Raw genomic sequence first — 19873 nt, forward strand, 5'->3', positions numbered from 1 at the left:
AGGCTCCAGGTCAGAAACCTTTCCAGAGGAGGAAAGTCAGAGATAGCTCCCTCTGGAGCCAAACATGGTTACTAAGTACAAGCCCTCTTCCTAATCCGCCTTAGTCTGAGTGCGTTGCCTCATTGTGCTCCCAGCCTGTCAGGGCAGGTCAGAGAGAGTGAATGAGACCCAAACTCTGATCCCCTCAGGGATCCTTTTCACCTGTTTGAGTTTCATATTTATGTTTGCACATGGTTAATAGTGTGAAATGCTGTTTTCCTCCATCATTCCCTGGTACATTGAACTTAATGATGTTTGTGTCATTTAGATTCTTCCAGTGGCTAGTGCATCTCAGCTTATTCTTGTGGACTTAGTGTGTGCACTTAACACTCTGAATACTGACACTATATTACAGCTGGTAAAAGAAGTTGTCAAGAAACCATCCCAAATCAAAGGCGAAGAGGTAACTGTTAAAATAATATTCAGCTTTACTGTCTTCTTTCTTCCAAAATGTCCCTGAAAAAAATCTCTGCTAACCTTATTACATGAGAAAGAGGTTTTCAACATTCATTATTCTTTTTTTGTTACTGGTAATTATAATAATTTGTTTCCTCCTAACATTCTGTACCTGGTGAAAAGTGTACTCCATGTGTATACAGTTTCTGATCATTTTACAAGAGTAGTCAGTGGTGGTTTTGTGTTACATTTGCAGTACAAAGCTGAGGTAAAGCCAGTGTAACAGTCTTGTTGTGCATTCTCTCAGCATAGAAGAATCTCCAGATTTCGTAAGGCGAGTATAGTGGTTCCAGCCCCCTTGCCCTCCGCAAAGGGGGCACGGGCAAGGACCTATTGTGTTTGTCTGATCACTAGCTGCTGTAACAGCCTGTGGGTAAGCGGGTTGTTACCTGCCATTGCAACTTACAGCAGCCCTGAGGCTGCTCTAGGGCCTTTCCAGTGTAAAAAACACCTTGGCCCCACTCCATTCTGGGATACAGAAGGGAAAGTCACAAGGATCTGGCTCCATCTAATTTACATTCATAGTTCAGATTATCAAAAATGAAATAACTCTAAAGTATCTACCATTTTTTTTTCTTTTCTATCCTATTGTATTTCTTGCATTTCACTTTGGATAATTTAAATTTTAAGTTTCCCTTCAAGATTATCAAACGTGTGCCAAGCACTTTGAGAAAGAAAAGAGCTAGAAAGGAGCAATATAAGAACTAAGTATTTTGGTTAGTAGCTTCACTTTGTGGTTCTCGTGTACTACAATGCTGCTCTGTCTAGGCGCCATACACTTCTGGAGATTGTTTCAAATGCTTGCTCCAATGTTTCAATGGCTTAAGAGTACTGGGACATAGTTTAGGCCCCAAATTAAAGAGGACCAAACCTAATATGAAGAGAAATATGTTGATGTTTGTTAAGATTCAACAAAAAGTTAAATTTTATTCAGATTTAAACAGACACCAAAATTCTTCAGGTTTTTATGATGGACCAATATTTCCCTTAAAATTGAGTAACTTGCGTAAAATAAATGCCTAGAAAGAGTAAATGTATGTGTCTTAAGGTACAACTGTGTGTGTGTGTGTGTGTGTGTGTGTGTGTTTCTGTAATTCAGCATAACAGAAATAGATACTTAACATTGGTACAATCATCCTGCCTATGAAACAAAAAACATGCTTTAAACATGCTTTTAAAGTCCAATCCTAGTGAGTGTTTTTAAAACTCATTAAGTGTACACATCTACCCCGATATAACGCTGTCCTCGGGAGCCAAAAAATCTTACCATGTTATAGGTGAAACCGTGTTATATCGAACGTGCTTTGATCCACTGGAGTGTGCAACCCCACTCCCCACCCAGAGCGTTGCTTTACTGCATTATATCCGAATTCATGTTATATCAGGTCGTGTTCTATCAGGGTAGAGATGTAGTTTCATTAGTAAAACTTCTGAGGGCCTTCCTTTTTATTAAATAAGACTGTTAAAATTGTAAGTATAACTTTTAGAGACCTTTGCCATCTGGTCTGGTTATCCAGGAAATGTAGCTTCAGAACTTTTTATAAAACGTCACTTCCCAGATTCATAACAATGACTTTGAATGATCTTAGTGAGGTTGCTTCTGTGGTGATTCTGCTGTTTAACAAAGCTTACTTTGAATTAAGCCAGCCTTGTTATCATGCAGAGAGGTGCATTTATAAGTGTTTCTAGAACTTTGGAAAAATGTGTCTGGTGAACAGAAAGGATGAATCTTTTAATTTATTCCAGACTTTCCTAGCAAAAGCTCTGAACTACCTACTATATCTACAGACAAGCCACAGTCTATCAGTCTCAGACTGGGAGATAAATTGCTCGCGGGGGGGGGGGGGGACGGAGAAAAGCAAGTCTCACATGGAACATTGAGTCCTTTAACAGCTTAAATTTCATTTTGTTGTAAAGCAAGAACATAATTCCTTGTTTTATTTTCAGAAATCTTCTCTAGTGGATATCCCAGTGCTGAAATTCAGCTATGCTTTCATTCAGAGGTAACTAGGTTGTTACATAAAGTGATTTTCATTTACCTACAAATGCTATTTCAGCAACTAACAGCTAGCATTATTACTTTTAGCTTTACTTTGACCTTCATAGTTGTGTGGCACAGGAAACTCTACATTATCAGTGCTTAATGAAGCAGAACTGGACAACCACTGCATTGTCAAACAACAGACATAAGATTACTGTGTGGTGTGATGTTCTGTGATTGCACTGATGTATTGGTGTTTGTGGCATCACGACACAATGTCATCATGTACAGACACAGCAGCATGCTGTAAGCTTCTCAAACTGTTGTCAGGACATTATGCTGAAATTTTTGTATTACCTTCCTCCAGCCCTAACACTTCCCAGCAGCTGGAAAAGTGTATGAAGGATGGATACTTCTCCTTAATCTCCCTTCCAGGCTTTCTTAGGGAGGGCTCCTTGTGTTTCCAGTTTATACTCTACATTCATCATGTTAGACAACATGGAGGTGATCAAAACTCTTCTTAGCATACATTGCGGTGTATGCATGGAACACCTTAGGATCTTAATCTGCAAAGCCTTCTCCTCATATCATTCGTGGAGACCCTCTTCTTTCACAGCATGGGCATATTCCATATGCTCCAAGCCTAGCTTTAGTTTGCAGGAAAACCTGAGTCAATTCTGCGTATTGTTTTGGCTCTGATATATCAACACACTAATATAATGATAGGATAATGTAAGTGTCATCATGCATTGACAGGATATCGTGGTACTTAGACACAGATACAATGGATAGTAGTTAGACTTGGGGAGAACTAGACTAAAGTTGGTGAGAAGCTCCTAGAGCCAGCACTGTCTGTGTGTATGGCTGAGGTATTGTTTGACATCAGAGTTGCATGTTCTTTTTTGTTTGGCAGACTTCCTGTCTCAGCCCTGCAGGAGAACTTTCAGTCATTGTTAGGAGTGCTGAAGGAATCTGTGCAACTGAACTTGGCTCCCCCTGGATATTTCCTGCTTCTGAGGTATAGCACAAAACAAGGTGGTTTGGTTTGATTTGATAGATTGAGTAAAACTGTCCATTTTACTAATTTGGAATGAATTATTTTTCCTACAGTACTCTGAATGATTTTGTGACTAGAACTCCTAACCTGGAAAATAAAAAGGATCAAAAAGACCTGCAGGTACTGTATACACACACTCTTAGTTCACAAATCTGGCACTGCACTCTTCATTCTAAATTGAGATTAGCCCAAACCAACTCCATGTCTGAACATCCCAGTACTCTGGGAAAGTTTGGGTATGGTGCAAGTCCATAAGTAAGTATGTGAGAATGCATAAAATATAATCTTCCAGCTAACAAGTGGTATTGTATGTTTTTTATAAAGTTCTAACGTGGCTCAGGATGCTGATTGGCCGAAGCTGTATTCAGATTGGGTGTCTTTTTTTTTTATGTCAACCTTTAGATTTAAATTCATAACACAAATATGATGTCACCACATCCCTTCATTTGCATTATCATTTAAATTTTCAAAACCAAGTAGGAGAATTAGGTGCATTATTCCCATTGAAGTCAATGGGAGCTATATAGCTGTGTCCCCTAGTTGACTTTGGCAATCTCAACAACTGTTTATCCATTCACCTATTATGGAAACAAGATGAGGATTAGAACCAGATTCTTTTCTCCTACTGTCTGCTTTTGCCAAGATAGTTCAAGCACCATAAACTTGTTACAATCATCTTTGGCTCTGAATTTGAAATGAAATGTTGAAAAGTGAAGCTTCTGATAGCTGTGATTGTGGTGCTTGTGCTGCCTAGCAGATATGGTAGAGATGTGAGTGACTTCCTCCAGTTTTGCTTCATAAACTGGCCGGCAAAATAATTGTGTAGTGAATGCCTAGCTTCTTACAGCATTATCAAGAAATTATCTTCTGGCAGCCTTGGAAGGGAAAGCTGAAGTTTCCGAATCAGCCAGCGTCTCCATCCTACAGCCAATAGCTCTGTTGCTCAAACATGAGGCTGGTGGTAGGGTTTGGCCCAAACCTACAGTGGGAAGACTGAAATATGGCCAGATGAATTCCCAAAAAATAAAACAACACTCTTAAATCACTCAGTTAAAAGTAACCAACATCCCCATCTAATTTAATACCACATGGAAGCCCTGTTGCTGAAGGGAAAGGAAAAAGCAGACAGGTTTTCAGACCATACAGTTCAGAGCCTAAAGAACAATAGAGGGTACTGAAGCAATTTTTTTTTAGAAATCTGAAGAACAAATTCAGACCATATAAGTCTTTGAGAGATGACTGCTTATTAATGCAGTATAATGGATACTTTGCAATCTTCATTTGAGCCCACTGGATGATTGCTCCACTAGAACAGAAAAATATCTTGATCAGCTGGATTCTGTGGCCTTCCAAGGAGACAAAGTTAAGAAACCTCAGGGGACAAGAACTCTTTCTTAAAACATAGTAACGTGGCAGGTAAAAGACTGGAAATCTGGAGAACCAGGTTATCATAAACAGACTGTTAAGGGTTAATGTCTCTTCTACCTGTAAAGGGTTACAAGCAGGGAACTGGACACCTGACCAGAAGACAAGATACTTTTAAATTTGGGTGGAGGGAAGCTTTTGTGTGTGTTCTTTGTCCGTTGTGTGTTCTTCTCTTGGAGGGTTTGAGAGAGACCAGACATTACTACAGGCTCTCTAAGTGTCTCTTTTCAAATAGTAAGTAAAAACAGGTGGTTTAGGCTTTTTGATTATTTTACTCTATTTGCAATTGTGGATCTGGCTGGATAACTTTTATACGTGTAGTTGCTGGGAATATTTTGATTTGTATTGGTACTGGGGGGAAGTCTCTTTCTGGTATCTGTAAGCTATAGGACCCTGTAATATTTACATCTTGAAGTTACAGAGATAATTCTTTACTTTTTCCTTTCTTTTATTAAAAGATTTCTTTTACAGAACCTGGTTGATTTTTTTTCTTGTTTCCCTTGTTTTATTCTAGGGGATTGGGATAACTCACCAGGACAGGTGGGGGAGAGAGAGAATCTCTCTGTTTTCCTTGAATTTGTTTCCCTCTTTGTGGAAGGGAAGGGAGATGCTTCTCTGTATGGTGAATTAAGAGGTTGGATCAGCATCTCTCAGGATAGCCCAGGGAGGGAAATTCTGGGAGGGGGAAAGGTGAGAGAATGGTTTATTTCTCCTTGTTTTAAGAACCCAAGGGATCTGGGTTCTTGGGGTCCCCAGGGAAGATTGGGGAGGTCAGAGTGCCCCAAAACACTATATTTTTGGGTGGTGGCAGTGCTATCAGACCTAAGCTGGTAATTAAGCTTAGAGGATTCAGGTGCTAGTATCTCATTTTCTGAACTCTAAGGTTCAGCTCTGAGAGGGAATGCTATGACACAGTTAAGAGTCCATACTGTGAACAATCAGGGAAATACACAGTGAGTTGAAACCTGTGAATTTATCAATTATCATAAGAATAATCCCCCAATATCTTTCAAATTTGTGACCTAAAAAAGATGCCCATCAAAGGAAATGAGGGAAAATGTTGTGAGAGACATTTTGGGATTCTTTAGTGTTCAAACCTGTTCACCATTGGTGTGTGTGTGGACCCTGATTATCTCATTAACAACAATACTATTGTATTCCTATTGGATGCTCTGGTTGTGCACTTATCCTGATGGCCACTGAAGCAGTGAGAGATAAGATCCGTAAAGAATAAACTCATCTAGTCTGGCTCAAGCTAGAAAAAAGAAACTTGTCAGAGTAATGGTAGCAATAGGATTCCCAATCAAATTGAAAATACAACAGAGTCTGCAACAGGACCCATGCCTTCTGAGACCTGGATTCTACTAAACTGCTGATGTAAATCATTAAAATTTAAAACGCCCAGAAAGCAAGTGAGGAAGTGGAAAGAATGAAGACATTCTAAACAGATTTGGTCTGGTGTGTGCGAATCTACACAGGAAGTGAAAAACTGAAATGGGTTGCTTGTTTCTCCCTTTTTTAATCTTTGACTCTGCTATTCTCTCTCCAGTGCTTAACTTCTATACCACAGTCGAAGAGAACGTTTGTTTGTCAAAAGAGAAAAAATTCCCCTTTCTGTTGTAAGGATAGTCATCAAGAGTAGATGAATTATAGTGTGAGGTATTTTTTGCTATCATGGATGAATTTTCTTTTATATTAATGTTTTAGCCCAGATATGTGTGTGCATGCATACACATGTACATAATGACTTTTCCATGTAAAGGTATGAATAAGACCTGTACGTGAATCTACTCTAACCCAAAGCTTTTCTTTTTCTTCATTGTTCATGCCTACCAAGGCTGCCTGGAGGGGCCGGGGGGGGGGGGGCAATTTGCCCCAGCCCCTGCGGGGCCCCCACGAGAGTTTTTCGGGGGCCCTGGAGCAGGGTCCTTCACTCGCTCCGAGGGGCCTGGAAAACTCTTGCAGGGCCTGGGCCCCCGGAGCTTCTTCAGCAACGGGGGGTTCCTTCGGGCCTGGGACCCGCTGCCGAAGTGCCAGGTCTTTGGCAGCAATTTGGCAGTGGGGACTCCCCGCTGCCGAAGACCCTCAGGCCCCTGAATCCTCGGGGCGGCCTAATGCCTACTACCAAATGGAAATGAGTGACACTTTACTACCTGCAGAGTGCTGATAAATGTTTCTCTGCTGTGTTTGTTACTCACTTCCATACACCTACAGATATGGTACCAGGTACAGAACACTGTGCCAGTTTCCAAATAAAACAAAAACATCCTTGGCCTGGCCAGGTCCCAGTAGCTTTTATCTGATACAGTGTTGCATTGATTACTTTTCAGGAGGTGACCCAAAAAATCTTGGAAGCTGTGGGGAATGTTGCTGGTTCCTCCCTGGAACAGACTAGCTGGCTGAGCAGAAACCTGGAGGTGAAAGCTCAGCCTCAGATCTCTTTAGTTGAATCCAGTGCTGAAGATGACTTGTATGGTAAGGTTGTTTCTTAAGGATCTAGTGTCACTTCTGACCTTCTTGCCACTTTTCTGTACCATTTATTATAAAGTTTTTAGTGACAATCTGGCTTTGTGCTCATGTGAAAATGATTTTTATCATACCACAAATTTACTAAAGAGAATGAACTGCTATTTAAAAAATAATAATGTGCACTAAAAGAGCATGTTATCTTCTCATTTAAGTTAAAATTCAGATATGTTAAATGGCATTCAGTCAGTATCTGTACATTACATGCACTATACTGGAGGGAAATATTAAGGTACACCTGTGTAATACATTTTATATTCCATCCTTCTAAATAAGGTCAAAAAGTGCATAGAAACCGCTTTTGTAATGGTAAAATATGTTGCCATTTATTGAACATAATCGGTAAGTTTTCTGATTTGTAAGAGGGTGATTTTTTTTCTTGCATATATAATAGTGAAATCCAATTTTTTTTTTTTTGACTAATCTCATTTGAGGTAGCATTTTTTCTAGTGTGGTCTAAACAAGTCTGAAAACCAGAAATACCCGAGTTCTAATTGCAGCTCTGCAAGTCACTCATTCTAAGGAGTCAAACGAATCATTTTACCTCTTCCTTTCCTTCCGTTTTGTAAAATGTCTTATACGTACCAACCTTATAGGGGTTAAGGTTGTGAGAATTGATTCGTTCATGCAGCACCTGGGGGAGAGTTAGAGAAGTAAAATGCTCTATAAATACTAAGGCCAGCATTTTCAGATTTGGATATTTAAGAGTCAGTATAAGCTTTGGGTGCTTGGCACCTTTTGAAAATTGAAACACTTTTTATTGTGGATTTAGAAGCCAAACAGTAGGCACCCAGGTTTGAGAAGTTCAACTTTTAGTGTTTCTTTCATGTTTTAGTTACATATATTGAATTGCTGCTTAGTGAGAGATGTATTATAATTCCAAGTTTTTAAACTACTTGGAGTAGAGGTTAATAGGGTATTACTGTAATATTTCTGGCAAATTCCTTTTTAAAAAATTATACAGTTTTAGTTTTTTCTTAAATGAAAGCTAAACCTTAGAAATTGAGGAAATTCTACATTCTTCTTCAAATGCTGGTCCCTATGGGTACGCACTGTGGCTGCACATGCACTTGAGGCTGGAAAACTCTTCCATAGCAGTTGTTGTCAGACATCACCAGCGTGGTGCTCTGCTCTATCCAATGTTGATAAATTGGCTGCTTGAATGCGTTCCCTCTGTGTGCTGCCTGGGCTCTGCGCAGATAGCTGACACAGCAGACCCCAAGAGAACCCCCCAATGACCACCGACTCTGATAATGTACAAAGGCACCCAGCCACGTTTATTGTCAAATGAAGCACAGTAATAGTTTCCCGCAGACTCTACAGGACAAACTACAAATGTGTGCCCCCTGACAATGGACCAGCTCAGTCAGTGGCGGGATTCTCCACTGCCCCCTAGCCTGGACAAAGACATCCACTCAGGGATGCATTCTTATACACAGGTACAAACAAGTTACATATCACTCCTGATGTATTGAGGTACAACCCCTCTGTGTATTGGGGTGCTGCCTGTCTCCTGTTACATGTTGATTTGAACAAACAACTCTATCAATCATATTTGACCCTGTCTTTAGGATGGGCCAGCCTGTTCCTCATTATCTCTGTGGAATGTGTTTGTGCTACAACGTTCTGGTGCCATCCTGGCACATGTTCATCCTATTAGTACTTGATACCTTTTAGATATGTGTATGCATGCAATTAGCAGCTGCTTTCTTGCCAACTTCTGTGAGCAGGGCCTGCCTCAGGCTCACAGCTTAACTTTGCTTTATGTTAACAAAGTCTTGACCATTACTTTAGTTCAGGCCTCTGATACCAAGGGTTTGTTTTAGGGCCTTATCTTACTACAGCAGTGTTCATTGGTCTGTGCCTGTACCCTACCCCTCCTCATACTCTGAACCAAGGGTATAAAGGATGTCACACAGTGACCGCCTCTCCAGTTCCTTTCTCCTCTTCTTGGGCTGTTCCAGACTATGTTCTGTGTCAGTACCCTTTCTGGCACTCCCACTTGAACTTTGTAAATAGTGTGTAAACAGTTTTATCTTTAGCTACTTAGCTGTTAGTTAATTTAGTTAGCTAGTTCAGGGGTTCATGCCCCCTTGTTCCCTATTGTTCAGGGCACCCAGTATGCCCATGATTCCAGGCTTCAGGTCTTGTCAGCCTGTTCCTGGGTCTTCCCAGGAGAGCTGGTATGTACTTATCTTGGGGAATCATAGGGTCCTTCAAAATGTGACATCCACCATTCCTTTCTCCCTTTTACCAGGCAGTTGCATGTAATGAAACTGTCATGGGGCCCGAATATGATTCTGGGCTTCCCGCTCCCCACCTCACTGCCTTGAACCTCTGTGTAGCGCCTCTCTGGCACTGGTGCCCTCTAGATCAAAATCCTCCAGCAAGCGGTGGAGTTGTATACTGTATTAATACATAAATAACCACCACAACAGCAATTTAACCATAAATTCATTTATTAAATCCAAAGGTCAAATTATATTTGTATTACTGTTCCAAATGGGCCTGAATGCCTAAGCAATTATCACATCTATACACTAACATGCAGTTATACATATTGATCAGATTACAACAGATTCCCCATTGATAGATGCCTGTCTCATCTTTAGCATTGTCAATCTGTCCTCCTCTGACATTTCAATAGGGGTGTGTTGCAATCTTCTGGCACCAATATGTCTGTCCTCGATTTCTCCCTAGACCATATGATCCAGTGATGGCTTTCATGCTTATCTTCTAACACACACATTCCTCATTCACACACAAAACAAGATTAATTTACACATAGCATTTGAACCAAAACATCAAATTTCAATGCAGGAGAAAACAATCATTGCATTCTTTCACTTATTTTAAAATGCTAAAGCTACAATAAAGTGGTGACCCTAAAGGTCTGTCACTGCCTTAAAATCAGCTTCAGACACAGATTTTGGCTGATGTATCTTTACTAATGGCCCATTAGGCCATTCCTTTCTGCTTTCAGAAAGAGTGGCTGGCAGGATATGGTCAAATCATACACCAGTACATTTAATGCATGCTATATTGTTGTTTATCCTTCATTCTGAATTATACAAAATACAAATGTAAAATCCTACTACTACACAGGCACTAGCAACAAACACTCTGAAGAGACCACTCTTTTATACTTGAATAAACTGAACCTACGTGACTATAGCCACTACTTTTTGAATCCTTTTCTCTGCTAATTTTGCTTAGAACCATCCTTGATAATTGGGGCTTTTTCTTCAGACTTTCCTCTTATCTTTTCAGCCGCATTCCATTTAAGCCACATTCCAAGCCCAGTATTTCCAACCCAGCTGGCCATCTTTCAAAGCCTTTCCACAACTGCTAAGCATCTGCTCTTTACACACACTTTACTTTAGGTGTGTGTGTGTGTGTGTGTGTGTGTGTGTGTGTGTGTGTAATAAAATCCCATACAAGTGCAAAGATTCAATTAAACAAAGGTAACGGTGAACAATCCCATAAAAACAGAGATAAATTGCCTCATAAGTCCCTTTTTAAAAAGAAGTCTGCTTCTCCTTTCCCCTCAGTATTAAATGAGACTTTTTTCCCTGGTGTGGGTGCATCTGGAGCTCACAAGGACCAGGGGCCAGTATTGATAGTACTAGGAACTACCAATGCTCTAAAACAGTCTATGAAAGGTGCAGGACTGATCCTTGCACCACCCAGAGACAGAAGGGATTTTTCATCCTCTATACCAGACGTGGGCTAACTACGGCCCACAGGACCCTCCTGTCCAGCTCCTGGGCCCCCCTCCACTGCAGGCTCAGCATGCTGCTCTGCCGGCGCAAATGCTCTGGGCAGCCGGGCAATGCAGCTGCAGAGCCCAGGCCTGACTCGGTGCTCTGTGCTGCATGGTTGCAATGGCATGGCTGGCTCCAGCCGGGCAGCACAGCTGTAGCACCACCAGCCACTGGTACTCCAGGCAGCGCGATAAGCTGGCAGGGAGCAGGAGGGGTTGGGTAGACAGCAGGGGAGTTCGGGGTGGTGGTCACAGGGTGGGAGGTGTGGACAGGGCTCAGGGCAGTCAAAGTGCTGGGAACAGGGGGGTTGAATGGGTGCAGGGGTCCCATGGGGCAGTCAGGGAGAAGGGGGATTGGGGCAGGGGTTCGGGGGGAGCAGTCAGGAATGAGAGGAGGGATTGGATGGGGTGGCGAGGGGCAGTCGGGGTAGTGGTTCTGGGGGCAGTCAGGGGACAGGGAGCAGGGGTGGTGGATGGGGCAGGGGTCTTGGGGGGGCCATCGGGGAACGGGGGAATGGATGGGGCAGGAGTTCCGGAGTTGAGGGGAGGGCTGTCAGGATGAGAAGCAGTGGAGAGAGGAGATGGGGGCAGGGGGTGGGCCATGCTTGGCTGTTTGGAGAGGCGCACACCCCCCTCGCCCCCCCCCCCCCCCCCGCACACACACACAACCGGCCCTCCATACAATTTCCGAAACCCGATGTGGCCCTCAGGCCAAAAAGTTTGCCCACCCCTGCTCTATACTGACAGTACCGCACTGTAAGAAAACTGCCACACTCAGACCAGAGGATCTGTCTAGACCATTGGTTCTCAAACTTATTTGATCATGGCCCCCTTCTTTGTGTCCGTAGTAGTTTATGCTTCCTCTTCCACCACACAAGTACATATACCAATTTAAAAACCAAAACCTGAAACTCTGACTAAATATTTAAAACAGTAAGGCATTGGTTCAAACAGAGCCAATGATCCATTCTCATAAGAGTAAAAGCAAAACTGCACTTGTGGTCGACATCTACAATTAAATGTACACACTGCATCGGTTAATGCACAGATGGCAACAACTTTGTATGATGCTATGCAAAACTTAACAGAAATCCGTCAAAAGGCACACCACCATCTAACATCAAATACACATTGATATCCGAGGACCTGATATGTTTGGGGGAATCAGCTTTGCTAGTTATTCGTTGCTGTGGTAAAATGTGCAGTATTTTTTTTCCCGTAAAACTTCTCTCACGCACCCCAGGCCCCAGAATACATTCCTGGCCCCCTCCTCCGGGGGGGAGCCCCTAGTTTAAGAACCTCTGGTCTCAGCTCTAGACTCCCATCAGCTCTTCTCCACCTAGGCCTCAATGTGTCCTTCCCAAAGATCTGGTGATTTACACCAATCCCAAATTCCCAATCCTCTCAGACCAAGTACTACGAAGGGATATCGCGACACAGTCAGCACATCACTTGCCAGTTCCAAGTACCAGCTGCAGTGTGTAGACTCTGACCCCATTGGTGTGCTACTCACCAGTGCTTGTCTCTGGCCGATGGTACTGGCCGCTCCACCAATAACAGGAGGCAGCACTGGCTGGTGGGGGAAATGGGAACAGGGACACAGGCAAGGCTCTGTGGTGTCAGAGCTGGGAAGGGGGACACTGAGAAAGGAAACTGGAATCGTGCTTGCTGGAAGTTCACCCCAGTAAACATTGAATTGTTTGCACCTTTGGACTAAGGGTATTGTTGCTCTCTGTTCATGCGAGAAAAACCAGGAAAGTGAGCAGGTGAAGGAATTACGCCCTCTAATAATGTATAATCCCTGTAAGATCAAGGGTGGGCATGCATATTGGGAGAACTAGATAAATTTATGGAGGTTAAGTCCATTAATGGCTATTAGCCAGGATGGGTAAGGAATGGTGTCCCTAGCCTCTGTTTGTGGGAGGGTGGAGATGGATGGCAGGAGAGAGATCATTTGATCAATACCTGTTAGGTTTGCTCCTTCTGGGGCACCTGGCATTGGCCACCGTTGGCAGACAGGATACTGGGCTGGATGGACCTTTGGTCTGACCCAGTATGGCCGTTCTTATGTTCTTATGAGAGCTGGCAGGGTTCCCAGCAATAGCTCACTGCAACTCAGTATGCAAGGTATAACTCAGATGGGAACCAAACAAATCCTGAACTTATAAGTTTTCCACAATAAGTTCTGCTTCAAAATGCAAATTAAACATTTTGTCTTTTTCAGATGCTTCACTAGTACCATCTTCAATGGTGTCGGCCTCTGCTCCCTCAATATACAGTGTTCAAGCTCTCTCTCTTCTTGCAGAAGTAAGATATAAAGTTCCTACACATCTCTTTAAGTGGGACAAAATTGTAAGAGGGATTCAATTTGTATCACTGATCAACAAGACCTCAAATCAAATTAATCAGGACTACACAGAACACAAGCAAAGATTGATACTTTACCCTTCCTGGGGACAGCTTTGCCGATTTGGTCCCATTTTGTTGCAGTTCGGTGGGATTTTTATACCCTAGCTGTTTTTGTGTATTTATAGAGTTTAGTTTCCTATGTCCACTTTCTAATCAATTACTTTCACCTTGCCCTTTGCAGTTGGTTACATATATACATTATCCAATCATAACTACAAATTTGACCGTAAGGTAACATTTCGTGTACACAAGAAAGGTGATTCATGTCCCCTATATGTTCTGGCCTTTGCTCAATACAGAGTTCACTTATGAGTAATTTACCATTATTCTTCACTATAACGTATGCAAAGTTTCATGCTTAGTACTGAATTCATTTCCTCCAGTTATGTTTATTTACCCACTTATTCTTTTCTCGTGGTCTTGGTTGTAATTTCATAGCCTATTATTCAAGCACTGAAACGAAGCATATTTGCTGCATTTGCTAGCACATATGCAGTTAAAAGTGCCTTCTGTAGCTGTAAAAATAGATACATTTCCATTGCTTTTAGAGCATACCTTATGTACATTTAATACGCTCAAAGTTAAATTTACCTTTTAGTTCCCTTAACAGAACTGGGAAGGATGCTGGGAGTCCTGGGCCTATAAGACAACTGTCCCTTAGCATTACTTTGTAAATTATTATGGGAGTCAGGCATATGAGCTAGCAAGATAGATGCTTGTCTTCTTCTCTATATAGTGGTTAACAATTGATACTGCTAAACTAAGGGTGTTGGGTTTATTCTGGTGTTTGATAGTGAAGGTGAGACCGTTTTCCTTTTTGACTTTTTCTGAAGATTAACATTCCTCCCTCTCCAAAAGTGTCTATTCCAGCTTAATATGATAGGACATTCCAGGATGGAGTCCAGACCAGTGAGGGCCTGTCACTCCTTCCCCGCAAACTTGGGTGCCTCACAATGCTTTTGCTGCTGTAGCTCCCACCTGGGCTGCTCACAAACAGCCTTGCAGTATGCAAACAACACCCGGAGTATCTGTCTAGCTGTAGCCTGTCAGCCACGCATCAGTCACACTCTGGCTTCCACAAGCCTTGGTTACCACTTGCAAGGTGACCCCACCACACTCCCAGTCCTGGGTTTTCCACAAAAAATTGTGTTCTGCAGAGCCCACTTCTGGTAGTGCATATATATTAGGTCCATTACCCCTTGAAGGGAATTAATATACAGTACTCTTCTACCCTAAATGGAGTTACTTGCACAATGAACAACCCTGGATTAGTTTTAATTAAAGACTAAAACAATTTATTTACCTACAAAGAGAGCTTTTAAGTGAGTACAAGTATAAAACATTAAAGTCAGAAATAGTTAAACAGAAATAAAGATGAAACACTTCCTAGTGTTAAAACTTAGCAGACTAGACTTGGTTCAAGATAAAATTCTTACCACATGCTCCCAATAACATTGCTGACCAAAGTCTAAAGGCTGTTTCTTTTGTCATCTTAGGTGAAAGAAAGAGATGGATTGTGAGAGAACTTGGGGTGATTTTGCCTCCTCACTTTTGTAGCCCAGTCACCCTTTGAAATACATTTTCCTGAGAGGAGTTCCCAGAAAACATTCCTTCAGGTTGTGTGGACAGAGACCAAGAGTCTGGGGGCGAAAGAGCTGTGCTGTTTGCTAAGATGCAAATCTGTTTGTTCCTACCCCCTTCCTGGCCCATGAGCTTTGGTTACACCTGTCTAGAGGTGTCAGCTTGTCCTGTGTCTTTGAGAAACAGATTTGCCCACTCCCCAGACTTGTCTGGTAAACACACTTCAGTCATGATTTCAGCTTACATTCATAACTTTATATATAATGTTAGTACATTCATTTCACCACGATGTTACTGACCATCTAGTTATTAGTTTTCAAATGATACCTCACAAGGCATATTTTATACAAAGTTATTATAATGGAGTGTAGGGTGTGAATACAGGGGTGCATTTGGTCACGTGTGGGATTTTGGTTTTCTGAAGGTTCTTGCTTCTCTCTTGGACATGGTTTACCGTAGTGATGAAAAAGAGAAAGCTGTGCCATTAATTTCACGCCTGATGTATTACGTATTTCCTTATCTACGCAATCACAGGTAATAGCCCTTGCGGTGCATACTTATATTTTCTTTAAATAGTGCTAGATGTTAATCTGATCTTCAAGGCATGTTGTAAGGTTCAACTTTATTTCTCATGCATTTCCAAGATGGGGGCATAAGGGAAACTATAATGGGTGGGGACTTGTTTGGGGTGAAAGGGGATTTGTTGTGGGTTGCCTTAAATTAAGGATGTATCTTTACCATATGTGAAGGGTGTCTGCGGTATATGAATAAGGTGTGTGCCCTTTTTAGCATGTTTAGGACTCTGAATAAATAAAGTTAACTTTTTTGGCATAAAATATAACACAATTTAATCATGATTGTCACAAAACACAGGCGATCAGGTAAACTTTCATAACAATTTTTGCAAGGCTACTCAGTGGGTAGTCTTGGTGTGGGTAGTCTTGGTGGATCTATGTCCTTGCCCATGCAGGAATCCCTCCTGTAGTTGAGTTGTTGGCCATAAGCCAATAGCAGGATGGCACGCACCTTCCGTTTTGTTTAGGTGTGCATTTTCCTAATGATTGGATGTTTTCTAATTGCTAATAATAGCAAACCCTTTTTCTGAGTGGAATCTGTAGGTGCCCTGCATAACTGTCACAGTGACTCTGTTGTGACCAGGGCAGTAATGGGGTCCTAATGCCATTGTTCGAGTCTGTAAACTCAGTCCTTCAATTTTGAATAAGGACTAGAAACTTCAGTAATCTTAAATTTTGCAGAAGATGGCAGGGCCATCTGAAAGGAGCTGAGATAGCATTTTGCCCTGTAATGGTTCATTCTGATTCATCGGTATAGTTGAAGAGACATTCATTTCCTCAGTGCTAGGGGAAAAAACCTCTTCTATATCTAGCAAACAGAATTTGGAGTAAATTATTACTGTCAGGACTAGGCTTGGAGTTCTGGGGGGGAAGGCATTCATTTGGTGGGCGTCTGTCCTGAATATTAATATTTGAGGTTTATTTGCAGTGCCTACAATGCCCCTAGCTTCCGTGCTGGTGCTCGGTTGCTCAGCTCCCTAAGTGGATATGCCTACACTAAACGAGCCTGGAAAAAAGAAGTTCTGGAGTTATTTGTGGACCCAGCTTTCTTCCAGATGGACACTTCATGCATTCAGTAAGAAATGAAATTGTGGTAATCTGTAATTCTGCTGGAAATTTCCAGAGATATTAAGGGGAAGCCTACTATTGCTGAAAATAAAGGCCTCATCTTGGATTTCCCTACAGAATATATTAGCATTGAAATAAGTGCCAAATTACTAGTCCTAGCAAATTGTTTTATAAAAGGTTTAGGTTTTTCAGCAGTGTGTAGAGGCAGAATAACGTCTCTTCACATCATGTAAATGCATATTCTCCACATTAACTTTGGGATCCTCACATAATCGGATTAAAGAGCATAAAATAACCATGTCTGGCGTTTCAAACACAAATCAAAAATGAAATGGTAAAATGTGCTGCTTTTGTATGAAATGTTATCCCAGGGTCTCTTTTGTACGATGGTATGTCTACACTGACAAATTGTTTATTTTAATTCTTTGTATATTTTTTTCAGTTGGAGGTCCATTATAGATCATTTTCTAACACATGAGAAAACTATGTTTAAAGATTTTATGAGTAAGTATTCTTTGCTGATAATTTATTACTACAATAATTTGGAATTCATATTCTGGTGAGCTCTCAAACATATATTTTGTCTTACATTAAATTAAGGAGGTAATATGTTAACTGTGCATTTTCACAGCTCATAATGTTACTAACCTTGATTAGCTATAGTTAAATAATTTGCTCATGGAAATCCTTCTCTGTTAACATGCTTAAAAGGGTAGAGAGTAGTAGCCGTGTTCAGGAAGACATTCTAAATGTTCTCTTTTCAGAAATGGTGATAAATTTGTAATAAACTTGGATTTCCGCAAACAGAATTCATCAGAATTATTGCCAGTTTTACATTTCACTTACTGATGCTTATCTTGCTGAGGAGTTTAAACCCCTATTGTAGCATCTCATGCATATAGCTCAGATTAGAAATTCCTGTTATCATATGTTTGTATGAGTCTGTCTGTAGGATAGCAAAGTGCTCCATGCAGAGGGGAGCATCATCATAAAAGCCGTATGTTAGTAGGCTTTGGCATTCTTTTGACCCCTCACACTCTAAAACCTCATTCTCCAGGCTTGACCAAAGTATGGGAAGATGGAGGCTCCCTTCAAAAGGCAGTCTCCCACTCTCAAGGCCTGAGGGAGGACAAGAGAAGACCCCTAAAACACACCTGAGAATTGAGGGGTGGATACTTTAGTCTCTGTCCTCCATATACCCCTTAAGCCATTTTAAAATGTATTTTTTTAAAAAATGTAAGATATATAAAGCTCTTTTTAAAAAAACACTTATTATATTTTGGACTCATTATTTTTAAATCTGTGGCTGGTATGTCAGTGTCACAGCTCATTCTGAGAAATCCAGAATGCATAAACAGAGGAGATGAGAGATGGGCACATGAGGTGGAGGTGGGAGTTGGAATTGCCGGGCAATCTCCTCGGAGTTGAAGAGCTTCTCTTACAACTGGAATTCCCCATCCATACATGCAGACCTAGACTGTGCCAATTGTCCCCCGCCCGCTGCAATTAATTGACAGCAAAATTAATGTATTTTTAATGTGTTAATCGCATACCTGCGCGCAGTGCAGGAAGCATTAGCGGCCAGGAGGGAAGGAGGCTGAAGCAGCCTCAGTCCGCAGCTTCCCGGGCAGCCGGCGGGGGAGGAGGGGTGTTGGAGCCCCAAGAGTGGCTGAAACTCTGCAGCCCCGCCCTGTACCCTGAGGGGCTGAAACCTCACACTCTCAGGGGGGCTGACGCCCAGAGCCCCTAGCCTTAACCCTATGTTTGAAAACATAGAAAACCCCTAAAATATTTCAATAAATGGTATTCTAATATTGTTTAACAGTGCGATTAAAACTGAGATTAATCACAATTTGTTTGATCTCGCAATTAATCATGATTCATTTTTTAAATTGTTTGATAGCCCTAGAAATAACTTGTGTTTTGAGGTAAAGATGTACCTTAAATTGTGTACATACTCATTATGGTCTTTTTTTGTAGATATGCAAAGCAGTTCTTTAAAAATGTTTCCAAGTTTTGAGCAAAAAGCAATGTTGTTAAAGCGTCAGGCTTTTGCTGTCTTTAGTGGAGAAATAGATCAGTATCACCTTTACCTTCCATTAATACAAGGTAAGAGTATAATTTTAAAATGTGCCTTGTTTACATAGACAGGAGTGCTGCCAGTTTTTTTGGCGCCCTAGGTGGCGGAAGGTCCCGCCCTCAAAATACCGCCAACGACAGGGGCTGCCACCGCCCCCCAAATGTTAGTGCCCTAGGCGACCACCTAGGTCACCTAATGGGTTGCGCTGGCCCTGTACATAGATACAGTCGTCTTATAATTTATATATTTTTGTTGTATTACCTATTTCCCTACCACCTCTGAATTTTTGCTAGGATCAGGGGGGAAAAAAAACATTTAAAATCTCTGATCTCTAATACAATTAGTTTTTGATAAGAAAAAACTCAAATAAAAATTAATCTAGCTCCAAATTATTAATCTAGCTCCAAATTATTATCATGTTTTGAGAGAATTTTTGGAAAAATTGACAATTTCTTTTGATGGAGTGAAAAGAACGGCCAAATCAAGCGACATAATCAAAGCAAACTAAATTTTTTTCCTGCATTTGTAATTTACCAAAACTAGCTTTATGTACATGGAAAACTATAACTTTTTTGAAAATGTGTTTCAGAGCGACTGACAGAGAACCTCCGTGTGGGACAGACTTCTATCGTTGCTGCCCAGATGTTTCTCTTTTTCAGAGTTCTGTTGCTAAGAATTTCTCCTCAGCATCTAACCTCACTGTGGCCAATCATGGTGACTGAATTGGTGAGCAATAATGCCTTATATTCATTATTACATTTGCTTTCCATACCCACCTTTCTCTTCCTTCCAAACACAGTCCATCTTTGCAACTGGATTTTGATTTTACATCTTAGTTTCCAATTGGAGGGACTGTTGTGGTTTGAAAATATATTTTAATTTCCATTTATAGATTATTTTGTTCAAAGAACTA

General features: G+C 41.4%; 1 protein-coding gene across 3 annotated transcripts in view; it reads left to right on the forward strand.

The window, feature by feature from the left end:
- The window catches only part of DOP1B (DOP1 leucine zipper like protein B), a 93952-nt gene that overhangs the window by 62833 nt on the left and 11246 nt on the right, over positions 1 to 19873 (forward strand). For all 3 annotated transcript variants that reach the window (XM_050928994.1, XM_050929004.1, XM_050929012.1), the window contains 11 exons: positions 308 to 442; positions 2443 to 2498; positions 3390 to 3494; positions 3587 to 3653; positions 7289 to 7433; positions 13472 to 13554; positions 15662 to 15771; positions 16741 to 16887; positions 17323 to 17384; positions 18861 to 18989; positions 19550 to 19686. In XM_050928994.1, the coding sequence (XP_050784951.1) occupies positions 308 to 442; positions 2443 to 2498; positions 3390 to 3494; positions 3587 to 3653; positions 7289 to 7433; positions 13472 to 13554; positions 15662 to 15771; positions 16741 to 16887; positions 17323 to 17384; positions 18861 to 18989; positions 19550 to 19686 (1176 nt within the window). The remainder of the gene's footprint in view (positions 1 to 307; positions 443 to 2442; positions 2499 to 3389; positions 3495 to 3586; positions 3654 to 7288; positions 7434 to 13471; positions 13555 to 15661; positions 15772 to 16740; positions 16888 to 17322; positions 17385 to 18860; positions 18990 to 19549; positions 19687 to 19873) is intronic.

Source organism: Gopherus flavomarginatus, chromosome 1 (assembly GCF_025201925.1).
Source record: "Gopherus flavomarginatus isolate rGopFla2 chromosome 1, rGopFla2.mat.asm, whole genome shotgun sequence".
In the NCBI taxonomy this organism is placed as follows: Eukaryota; Metazoa; Chordata; order Testudines; family Testudinidae; genus Gopherus; species Gopherus flavomarginatus.